This window comes from Mirounga leonina, unplaced genomic scaffold (genome assembly GCF_011800145.1).
Source record: "Mirounga leonina isolate KUSES-001 unplaced genomic scaffold, KU_Mleo_1.0 Mir_173, whole genome shotgun sequence".
Classification (NCBI taxonomy): Eukaryota; Metazoa; Chordata; class Mammalia; order Carnivora; family Phocidae; genus Mirounga; species Mirounga leonina.
In genome coordinates, this window is record NW_023270447.1 from 20,383,838 (window position 1) to 20,396,622 (window position 12,785).

Consider the following 12,785-nt stretch of genomic DNA (forward strand, 5'->3'; position numbering starts at 1 on the left):
GATAGGGCAGTGGAATTCATCCAATAGAGGAACAAAAAGAAAAAAAGAATGAGAAAGTATGAATATATAGCTTAAGGAACTTATAGGATAACAGCCAGCTGACCAATATTTGCACTGTAGGAATCCCAGAAGGAGAAAAGAAAGACAAAGGACCAGAAAACTTATTTGAGGAAATAATGGCTGAAAACTTCCCTAATGTGAGGTAGAAAACAGACACCGAGATCCAAAAATCCAGACAGTTCCAAATAAAATGGACCCAAGGGGACCCACAAGACACATTATAATTAGTGAAAAAAAAGACAAGGACAAAATCTTAAAACCAGTAAGAGAAAAACTACTTGCTAGGGAACTCTTTGCAGGACCATCAGCAGGCTTTTCAGTTGAAACTTTGCAGGCCAGACGGGAGTGGCAAAATATATTCAAAGTGCTGAACACTATTAGACAATGGTTGAAAATAAAGAAGACAAACCAAAAAAATATTTACATGCTTGGGAAAATGGATTTAGGGTTGTGGGGGAGGCAGTAGATTGCATTATCGAGACAGAAATTTCCTCATAGAGATTATAATGTGTTTGTTTCTTGCTTGTCTTTGAACACTGCAGTATCTACTAGGTATTCAGAGTGTTTGGTTTGAATATTTGCTTGACTTGTGAAAGATACAGTTACAAAAAACTGTTGACCCAGTAATGACTGATCATTTTACAAGTTCTTTAAAACTTGTCAGCATTTGTCTCCTTAGAAAGTTAATTTTCTTTCACCGAAATTATACAGCAATTTATTCTGTGTGTTGCACAGAATGGCCGCATCCTGGGGTGCCTAAGTGGCTCAGTCGGTTGAGTACCCAACTCTTGATTTTGGCTCAGTTCAAGATCTCAGGATTGTGGGATAGAGCCCCAGGTCGGGCTCCGTACTGAGCAGGCAGTTTGCATGGATTTTCTCTCTCCCTCTTCCTTAGCCCCTCCCCCACCCGTGTGCTCTCTAAAATAAATGACTAAATCTTAAAAAAAAAAAAAAAAAAAGCTGCTTCCTCAAAAACAAACAAAAATGGTATATTAACAAAACTCAGACATACTTTGGGGTTATATTCACTGTAACTGTGGACTTATTGTGATTCCTTTCAGCCCTGAGGACCAGGCTTAGAGTAGAAAAAAAAATTACAACTGATCTCAATCTCAAAAATTGCAGAAACAGTCTCTTCCACTAACACATGCAGTTTCTGAGAATTCAGGCCAAACATCCAGCTCTCCACCAGAAAATACACAGGGAATTACCATTGAAATGACTAGTCACTCAGCTTGCCTTGTGGTTTTAGTTTCTGTAGTGAGTGAGGCTTTGAAGACCCTTGCTACTTTCAGTTTCTATTTCACATTCTAATCATCTGTTCTCTGATGGCCGGGGGCGGGTAAGAAATCCCCAGGACTGGGGAAGAAGTAGATCAGAAACCAACACACCTAAACTGAGGGACAAAGAACTCTTAAGACATTCTCAGGGAAGCAGCTTTCTTACCAGCTCTAAAGGATCTCTGCTACTGAATTTACAGTTAAGGAAGACTGGAGCAAGGGTGGGAAAGATTTGCAAGGGTCAGAATGTTTTCAAAACTTTCTATCCAGGATAGGGTGCAGTAGAGCCAGAAAGAGCAATGAATGGGATATAGGTAAATAGCTTGCTTACATTGTTAAAAACGGAAAAAGAAAAAAATTGAAACTCAGAGTGAACAATGAAGAGGTTCAATGAAAACAACTATATACTTTTAGTCATAGACTTGAACCTAATAAGATGGATTTCTTCCTTTAGAAATAATCCTGGATTAATTAATGTTTATTTTCCGGCACGCACTCGTTCCTTAGGGCTTCTTGGGCTAGATTCTGTTTCTCCTCTATTGTCTCTACTATCATGAATCATTTAATTTGAGTTGCCCAACTTGACCCATCAATACTGTCTGGCAATTTTGTTTGCTCCTTAGAGCTCATACCTTTGGATTTCTTGCCACGACACATGCTTCATGCATTTTCTTCTTGTTTGATTTCCATTTATCTCCTTGCTAAAAGCCTTTCCTCCCCCTCCAAACTCAAACCAAAAACAATGCAAAACAAAGCAAAAGCAAACAATAATAACAAACAAAACCAACTAGAATTGTATGGCTGATAACAGAGATGATTTCCTCTAGACACGCCATCACTAGCACTTCTGAGCCTTTTCTCCTATAGTTCTTGGCATTTTCCTTTTTTATACTTTTTTCCCCTTCTCTTTCAGCTCTCTTTTCTAAGCTAGAAGTTATACTGGTATAAATAAACATTTACCTCTATTTTTTTTTTTTTTCACAAATAGGCTAAGAGTGTTGAGTAGAAATGCCAATGTCATACAAATAGCCACTTGTAGGGCTAGTATTGGAAATCAGGTCTGCCTTACTTCAAAGCCAAATGTGTATTTGTGGGTGTGTGTTGATCCATTCTTGCATTTTTTAAAAAAATATTTTTATTTATTTATTTGGGAGAGAGCAAAAGTGAGAGAGATCACAGAGACAGAGGGAGAAGCAGACTAGCTGCCAAGCAGAGAGCCTGATGTGCTGCTTGATCCCAGGATTATGGGATCATGACCCAAGCCAAAGGCAGACACTTAATGACTGAGCCATCCAGGCACCCCTTTTGCATTGTTTTTATTTACAAAAGTTTATGAGGCTCTAACAGAGTTAAAAAGAATGCATCTCAGAGCACACATCACAGGCCGGGCTAGGAAAGGCAGAGCAACCGTTAATTATATATGGGTGTGTTCATGTTGAATCTGCAAAGATGTTTTGGAGATTGGGCTCTCCTAAAAGCATTAAAGATGTCACCCAGATAATATTTGGGGGCAATGTGTAAAATACTTCTATTAATATAAATACACAGTGCTAATGTTATTCTTTAGGAGGTCTGAAAATTCAGACCCATAGTTCCCTCTCCCATTAGTGACAGCATCCTAAAGCACAAAAGCTTGTAAGCCTCCAATATCTGCAAATAGATTTGGATTGTGTATCTTCTGTTTTTCTAGCTAACTGTAGATCATCACTGCCAGTTCCCCATATCCTTGTAATCTAAAAATGATTATGACCCCTGCTTTATGTAAATCAGGCAACCAGAACTCTACAAATGTACAGTACCAATATTATATTGGAGATGCATTAGAATGGAAATAGACTTGGCATTGGAGTCTGTAAAATCATGGAGTCCCTCCTTGGGTTTGGGTTGGCCTGGGCATTTCCTGGCTCCCATGTCCATGGTGCTGTGCCATTTGCAAAGGATCACCTATGATCTGCTCTTAAGCAGTTTGTTTTTATTTGTCACCTGAATAATCTCCAGTGCATTAGCTATTAGGAAGAGGGGAGAATGAGTTCTTATAATTTTTAAAAAGCAGTTTCTACCACTGGATAATAAGAGAATCCATAACTTTTCAATTAAGATTTTAGTGAAAGTCAAGCAGATATTGGATTTTTAGTTTCTGTAGTAAATAATCACTTCTAAAATGGAAGAAAATTGCTCTTATAATAAGGCAAGGCAGAAAACCAAACATTTTCTTAAAAATGCTTTATCAGCAACTCTTCAGGTTACAGGAATTGATGCCCAGAAGTCAATGGCCAAGTATTATTTACAAAGGTATTTTCACTCTCACTCTCATTCATAAAACAATCATGAATTGAAGTTTTGATTGAAGAAGGCACTACTACAGCTATATGAAAAACTCCTTAAAAGTACAGTTATAAGGGGCACCTGGGTGGCTCGGTCGATTAAGCATCTGACTCTTGGTTTCGGCTCAGGTCATGATCTCAGAATCCTGAGATGGAGCCCGTGTTGGGCTCTGTGCTGGGCATGGAGCCTGCTTGAGGTTCTCGCTCTCCCTCTCTTTCTGCCCCTCCCTGGCTTGTGTGTCCTCTCTCTAAGCTCTAAATAAATAAATAAATAAATAAATAAATAAATAAACAAACAAACAAACAAATGTTTTTTAAAAAGTACAGCTATAAGAAGTAAACAATTATGATTTGTTAGATTATGCTACATAATGACCTGGCAGGATTTAGTATAATACAGTTTGACTAGACATAGCCCTACATTAGAGGGAAACAAGTTGATAAATGGTAAAAGCAAGAAGTATAATATAACAAATGGTGGTCATAAAGATTCAATCTAAGGATTCGGGAAGGTAAAAACTAGGGAACACAAGCAAGCCAAAAACCTAAAGGGAAGAGTCAGATTTAAACTAAAAATAGGTAAAACTCAGGAAATGGATTTCCTTATGCCCACCAAATACTTAAGAACCAATGGGGTAGCCTGTAATAGTCCTGAGAAGGGCCTAGAACTTATTTTACTATGACCCTCTTTGCTGTCTTTTTTTCAAAAATTTCTTTAGAAACATTGGCCATGGGGCGCCTGCGTGGCTCAGTCGGTTAAGCGGCTGCCTTCGGCTCAGGTCATGATCCCAGGGTCCTGGGATCGAGTCCCACATCGGGCTCCTTGCTCGGTGGAGAGCCTGCTTCTCCCTCTGCCTGCCTGCCACTCCCCCTGCTTATGCTCTCTCTCTCTCTCACTCTCTCTGTGTCAAATAAGTAAATAAAATCTTTAAAAAAAAAAAAAAAAGAAAAGAAACATTGGCCATTTTGGGAAGTAGTATGTCCCCAAGTTCAGGAAGCAAAATGACTTTCTTTTCTGTAAAACCAGAAATTTTGAACTATCTCATCTCTTCCCTTGCAGACAAAGTCACACCATAGACATGACACCAAAGACCCACATGCCAGCCCCAGTGTGCTTCATTGAGAACATCAGAGGGCAACTGGTGGCTAATCAGGAAGCTTTGGAGATCCTGGCAGCCAATAAGAATCCTCTTGTTGTGGTGGCTATTGTGGGCCTCTACCGCAAAGGCAAATCCTACCTGAAGAACAAGCTGGCTGGAAAGAACAAGGGTGAGTGGCACCAACAAAGCTCTGCCAAGTCCTTTCTGTCCACCCACACTGCCAGCACTGAGTGCAGTGATGAAAGGAGAGAAAGTTAGAGACAGGGAGTAATGCCAAAAGCTAATGTTTGGGCTACAGGTGGCTAATTATCTTCTGGGAAGCAAAGGCAGAGGTCTGTTCCTGACATATCATCTCTTTTTCTTCTCTTAGTTTCTCCCTAGAAAAAGCATATTTTCCAATCTTGAGGAGGAAGACATCAATAAAATAATTTCTACACATGTAATTATAAACTACTAAAATGTGTGACATTCCTGTAAAAAGGAAAAACATCAAATTTACAACGTATGGTATTTGATACTCTCATTCTCCCATTCTTCTATTCTAATTCAGATCCATACTGGCTATACTTTTTGATGTGTCCTCATCGTGCATTCCTTAAACCCTAGCTCAGTTGTCAGGAAGATCTCCAACTTCCAGATCCCCTCCTCTCTTACTACCTCTCCCTTCCCCCTTGCAGGCTTCTCTATTGGAACCACGGTGCAGTCTCACACCAAGGGTATCTGGATGTGGTGTGTGCCTCATCCCAAGAAGCCAAACCACACCCTAGTTCTTCTTGACACAGAGGGTCTAGGACATGTAGAAAAGGTAAGGAACAAGAATTCCTTTTGATTCCTCCTCACCTCTGAACATTCTTTACACAGGGAGGTTTGTTCTTGTGTTTGTTTTTCTGAATTTGTACTTCTGTTTGACAGAGTATACCTTTTTTCCCTTTCTATTTTTAATTAATATTTTAATCAAAATTTGGAAATCTGAGATGAGAAAAATGTATTTATAAGCCAGAATCATGACTGGGACAAGACACTAATGTAGAGCTAGGCAGTTAACTGAAATGCAGAAAAGATGGTACAAATAAAACCACTCTCACGAGTCTGATCCTGCAGAGAAGAGTGATTAGTAGTGAGCTCTGGGTCAGAGGATCTTGGGTTCAAATAAGGGCTCTGGCACTTGTAGCTTTCTGACTTTGACGAGCAAATCTCCCCAGATCTTTTATTTTCTTTTTGATCTTAACCAACTTAGCATTTGAACAGTAAACACGTGGGCTTTTTCCACTTCTATACTGGTATTTAACAACCAGCCCACTGTGTGGGGGTTAGGAGGAAGACTTGATTTGTAGCACTTGCCAGTTTTCTAAATATTTCCATCAAAGCGAATTCCAAGCTTCCAAAGTGAAGTCACTAAACTCATGGTTCAGAACAATGAGTGTACAATCAGCTCTTGTGAGCTGGTATGAGCTGGCTCTAGCACCCAACAGAATCTTTCCCTTGCACTTCCCTTGTTTTTCATGTTTTCATTTTGCTTTTGATTTGCCACAAAATCAAAATGGTTACCTCATTTTGTGCTTTAGTTTCCACATCTGTAACATGAAAACGTAGTTATAAACATATCTCATAGTATTGCTTTGAGTATTAGACAAGACCAGTAATGTGAAATGTCTTGTGTATAATAACTAGTCAATAAAATAGATATACATATTATGTGTACAGGCCAAATCTGTTTTACACAATTGAAGATCTTGATTTTTTCCTTTTATTTTAAAATTCCAATATAATTAATGTACAGTTTTACATTAGTTTCAGTTGTATTATATAGCAATTCAACAATTCTACACATTACTCAGTGCTCATCACTGTAAGTGTACTCTAATCCCCTTTACCTATTTCATCCATCTACTCCCTCCCACCTCCCCTGTAGTAATAATCAGTTTGGTCTCTACAGTTAAGAGTCTATTTTTTATTTTCATTTGTCTCTTTTTTTGTTTTGTTTCTTAAATTCCACATATGAGTAAAATCATAGGGTATCTGTCTTTATCTGACTTATTACACTTAGTATTATACCCTCTAGGTCCATGTTATTACAAATGGCAAGAATTCATTTTTTATGGATGAGTAATATTCCATTGTGTGTATGTATGTATGTGTGCGTATATCCACATCTTCTTTATCCATTCATCAGTCGATGGACAGTTGCATTGCTTCCATATTTTGACAATTGTAAATAATGTCACAATAAACCTAGGGGTTCATGTATCTTTTTGAATTAGTGTTTCTGTATTCTTTGGGTAAATTTCCAGTAGTGGAATCACTGGATCCATATGATCCATATGGTAGTTCTATTTTTAATTTTTGGAGGAAACTCCACCCTGTTTTCCACAGTGACTGCAGCAGTTTGTATTTCCACCAACAGTGCACAAGTGTTCCTTTTTCTCCACATCCTCACCAATACTTGTTTTTGTGTTTTTGATGAAAATCTTGATTTTAAGTACTCTGGTTACCCCACTAACTTTGACTATCCATTGCAAATACCTAACTAGTTCTAAGGAAAACTGCTGAAGGGGGAAGAGTTAAGATGGTGGAGAAGTAGGGGGATCCTGAGCTTCTCTCATCCCTCAAACATGGCTAGATAGCTATCAAATTAGTCTGAACACCCAAGAAGTCAATCAGAGGTCTGAGAGAACAAAAACTGCAAGTCTACAAGTAGAAAAACAACCACCTTTGGAAAGCCTTCAGGGAGCAAAACAGTCCACCTACTGGAGGCCAGAGCTGCTTACACCAAGCCCCGCCCCCATGCTCCTGGAGAAGCATTTCCACAGAAACAAGTCAACCTGAGAATCAGCCCAGCAGGCCCCTCCCCGAGAAGACCAGCACAAACAACTACCTTGCACCAAATTTATTGATCATAGAGTGCTACAAAGCTTCAGCTCTAGGGGACATAGGATTGAGCTTCCTTTTTACTTTTATTTCTTTTAAATTTATTATTTTTTCATTTATTTTCTTATAGTTCCAAATCTTTTATTAATCTTTTATTATTAACTTTTTAAATTTTATATGCTTTTCATATATATTTTTTATTTTTTTCTACTTTCATTTTATCTTATTTTTTTATTTTAGGATCTAGATTCACTTAGTAAGTAGACCAAAACACACCCAGGATCTAGTGGGTTTTTTTGTTTTCTTGTTTTGTGTTTTTGTTTTCCTTCCTTCGTTTTTTGCTTTGTCTGTTTGTTTCAGTTTTTTTGTGTTGTTTTTTCTGTCTTCTTTTCTTTTCTGGGCAAAATGATGAAATGGAGGAATTCACCCCAAAATAAAGAACATAAGGTAGAATTCACAGCCAGGGATTTCATCAATACAGACATAAGTAAGATGTCTGAACTAGAATTGAAAACAATAATTATAAGGATACTAGCTGGGCTTGAAAAAAGCATAGAAGACACTAGAGAATCCCTTACTACAGAGATAAAAGAACTAAAATCTTGTCAGGCCAAAATTAAAAATGCTATAACCGAGATATAAACATAAATAGGCGGCATAAAAACAAGGATGGATGAAGCAGAGGAACAAATCAGTGATACAGAAGATAAAATTATGGAAAATAATGAAGCCAAAAGGAAGAGGGAAAGAAAGGTAATGAACCATGAAGGTAGAAGAAGGGAACTCAGCACCCTAGTAAAATGTAATAACATTCATATCATAGGAGTCCCATAAGATAAAGAGAGAGAGAAAGGGGCAAAAGGTGTATTCCAACAAATTATAGCTGAAAACTTCCCTAATCTGAGGAAGGACACAGACATCAAAATCCAGGAAGCACAGAGAACTCCCATTAAATTCAAGAAAAGTCCACCATCAGAAAGGCATATCATAGTCAAATTCACAAAATAGACAGACAAGGAAAGAATCCTGAAAGCAGCAAGGGAAAAATTAACCTACAAGGGAAGACAGATCAGCTTTGTAGCGTATCTGTTCACAAAGACTTGGCAGGCCAGAAAGGAGTGGAAGGAATTATTCAGTGTGCCAAATGGAAAAAATATACAGCCAAGAATTCTTTATCCAGCAAGGCTGTTATTCAGAAAGGAAGGAGAAAGAGTTTTCCAGACAGACAAAAACTAAAGGAGTTCGTGACCACTAAACCAGTCCTGCAAGAAATTTTAAGGGGAACTCTTTGAGGGGAGAAAAAAAGACCAGAAGCAACAAAGACTAGAAAGAACCAGAGAATATTACCAGAAACACCAACTCCACAGGTAACACAGGGCACTAAACTCATATCGTTCAATAATCACTCTGAACGTAAATGGACTAAATGCTCCAATCAAAAGACACAGGATATCAGAATGGATAAAAAAGCAAGATCCATCTAAATACTGCCTACAAGAGACTCATTTTAGACCTAAAGTCACCCGCAGATTGAAAGTCAGGGGTGGAGAACCATCTATCATGCTAACAAATGTCAAAAGAAAGCCAAAGTAGCCATACCTATAGCAGACAAACTAGATTTTAAAACAAAGACTAAAACAAAAGATGAAGAAGGGCATTTTATCATAATTAAGGGGTCAATCCATCAAGAAGATCTAACAATTGTAAATATTTATGCCCCCAACTTGGGAGCACACATATACATAAATCAATTAATAACAAACATAAAGAAACTCATTGATGATAATACAATAATAGTAGGGGACTTTAACATCCAATTACAGCAATGGACAGATCATCTAAGCAGAAAATCAACAAAGAAATAATGGTTTTGAAGGACACACTGGACCAAATGGACTTAACAGATATAGTCAGAACAATTCGTCCTAAAACAGCAGAGTACACATTCTTCTCGAGGGTACATGGAACATTCTCCAGAATAGATCACACACTGGGTCACAAATCAGCCCTCAACAAGTACAAAAAGATCGAGATCATACCATGCATATTTTCAGACCACAATTCTATGAAACTGGAAGTCAACCACAAGAAAAAAATTGCAGACCTCAAAAACATGCAGGTTAAAGAACATCCTATGAAAGAATGAATGGGTTAATCAGGAAATTAAGGAAGAAATTTAAAAAATACATGGAAGCAAATGAAATTGAAAGCACAACAGCCCAAAACCTTTGGGATGCAGGAAAGGCAGTCTCAAGAGGAAAAGTATATTACAGTACAGGTCTACCTCAAGAAGCAAGAAAAGTCTCAATATACAGCCTAAACTTACACTTAAAGTTAAGCGCTAGAAAAGAACAGCAAATAAAGCCTAAAGCCAGCAGAAGAAGGGAAATAATAAAGACTAGAGCAGAAATCAATGATATAGAAACAAACAACCCAGTAGAACAGATTAACAAAACTAAGAGCTGGTTCTTCAAAAAATTAATGAAATTGATAAGCCCCTACCAGGCTTATCAAAAAGAAAAGAGAAAGGACCCAAATAGATAAAATCACAAATGACAGAGATCACAACCAACATCACAGAAATACAAACAATTACAAGAGAATACTATGCCAACAAACTGGACAATCTGGAAGAAATTCCTAGAAACTTACAAACTACCAAAACTGAAACACGAAGAAATTGAATACTTGAACAGACCCATAACCAGTAAAGAAATTGAATCAGTAATCAAAAATCTCTGGGCTATGGGCGCCTGGGTGGCTCAGTTGGTTAAGCGACTGCTTTCGGCTCAGGTCATGATCCTGGAGTCCCTGGACTGAGTCCTGCATCGGGCTCCCTGCTCGGCAGGGAGCCTGCTTCTCCCTCTGATCCTCCCCCCTCTCATGTGCTCTCTCTCTCTCTCTCATTCTCTCTGTCTCAAATAAATAAATAAAATCTTTTAAAAAAAAAAATCTCTGGGCTAAATGGCTTCCCAGGGGAATTCTGCCAGACATTTAAAGAAGAGCTAGTACCTATTCTTCTCAAACTATTCCAAAGAATAGAAATGGAAGGAAAGCTTCCAAATTCATTCCACAAAGCCAGCATTACCTTGATTCCAAAAACCCCACTAAAAAGAATTACAGGCCAATATCCCTGATGAACATGGATGCAAAAAGTCTCAATAAAATACTAGCAAATCAAATCCACAGTACATTGGAGAATTATTCACCACGATCAAGTGGGATTTATTCCTGGGCAGCAGGGCTGGTTCAATATTCCAAATCAATCAACATGATATACTACGTTAATAAAAGAAAGGATAAAAATCATATGATCCTCTCAATAGATGCAGAAAAAGCATTTGACAAAATACAGCATCCATTCTTGATAAAAACCCTCAACAAAGTAGGGATAGACAGAACACACCTCAACATCATAAAAGCCATATCTGAAAGACCCACAGCTAATATCATCCCTAGGGGAAAAACTGAGAGCCTTTTCCCTACAGTCAGGAACAAGACAAGGATGTCCACTCTCATCATTACTATTTAACACAGTACTGGAAGTCTTAGCCTCAGCAATCAGACAACACAAAGAAGTAAAAGACATCTGAATAGGCAAGGAAGAAGTCAAACTTTCACTATCTGCAGACAATATGATACTCTATGTAGAAAACCTGAAGGACTGCACCAAAACATTGCTAGAAGTTATACATGAATTCAGCAAAGTGGCAGGATATAAAATCAATGTGCAGGAATCCGTTGCATTTCTATACACCAATAACAATGAAGTAGACAAAGAAATCAAGCAATCAACCCCCTTTGCCATGGCATCAAAACCAATAAGATACCTAGGAATAAACCTCACTAAAGAGGTAAACTAGGTATTTACCCAAAGGGTACAAAAATACAGATTCAAAGGGATACATACACCCCAATGTTTATGGCAGCATTATCAACAATAGCTAAACTATGGAGAGAGCCCAAATGCCAATCGACTGATGAATGGATAAAGAAGATGTGGTGTATATATATAATGGAATATTACTCAGCCATCAAAAAGAATGAAATCTTGCCATTTGCAATGACATGGATGGAGTTAGAATGTATTATGCTAAGTGAAATAAGTCAGAGAAAGACAAATACCATGTGATTTCATTCATATGTGGAATTTAAGAAACAAAACAGATGAACATATGGGAGGGAGGGAAAGAGAGAGAGAAAGGGAAACAAACCATAAAAGACTCTCAGAGAACAAATTGAGGGTTGATGGTTGGAGGTGGGTGGGAGATGGGGCTAGACGGGTGATGAGTATTAAAGAGGACACTTTTTGTGATGAGCACTGGGTGTCGTTTGTGATGTCTCACTGAATTCTACTCCCAAAACCAATATTGCACTGTATGTTAACTAAGTAAATTTAAATTAAAAAAAAAAAATAGCTATAGGATTCAAAAAAAAAAAAAAAGAAGAAGAAGAAGAAAATAAAGAAAAAGAAGCTACAGGATATCATTATGGGTGTCACATTGGCATACTGGCTGTAGTTGCTTCCCATGTGCTCAGCATGCCACATGCATGTCTCAGATTGGGCAGTCAGAGTAGAGAACCTGCATATAATCTCCTAATCACCTGATGAACTTTGCCTAGGATAGGATGCCAGGCAGACCTTCTGAGTCCTGTTTTATTTATGAGGAATTTACATTGAGAGTCATGTAAGGACATAGGCCTTAATTTATTTACACTTGACTAAAATAGAGGTCACACAATAGAAGAACTGCTACTAAACTGGCATTATATTGAGTGCTTTGCTTTTAGCTTAACCACTTACCAATATTCCTTGACATTTTCCCCATTTTCACTCACTTGCTATGTGTCTAAAAGTGGTTTCTGTTCATGTTGTGAAAAGTCTGATTTTCCACTGCTTATAGTTGTGTGATATGGTAGAGTTAAAGTCTCTATGCCTACTTGGGTTACATCCAAGCATTTATACATTGACTAAACTACCATTGAACTCTTTAAGTCTTCACAATGTAGAAATCCAGGCCAAAGGTTTTCATGGTTTTAGAGAGGTCAGTATACATACTCTTTTCAAGAGTTTCACAATGCCTCTCATTAGCAGGTATATATACACTGTGTAGTTAGTTTCATATATACACTGTGTTGGCGCTATATATATA

At 37.9% G+C, this 12,785-nt stretch overlaps 1 protein-coding gene across 1 annotated transcript in view; it reads left to right on the forward strand.

The window, feature by feature from the left end:
* Positions 1-4,743: 4,743 nt before the first annotated feature.
* The window catches only part of LOC118018938 (guanylate-binding protein 7-like), a 67,338-nt gene continuing 59,296 nt past the window's right edge, over positions 4,744-12,785 (forward strand). Inside the window, 2 exon segments of the mRNA XM_035017713.1 lie at positions 4,744-4,933; positions 5,442-5,569. Coding sequence (XP_034873604.1) covers positions 4,744-4,933; positions 5,442-5,569 — 318 coding nt within the window.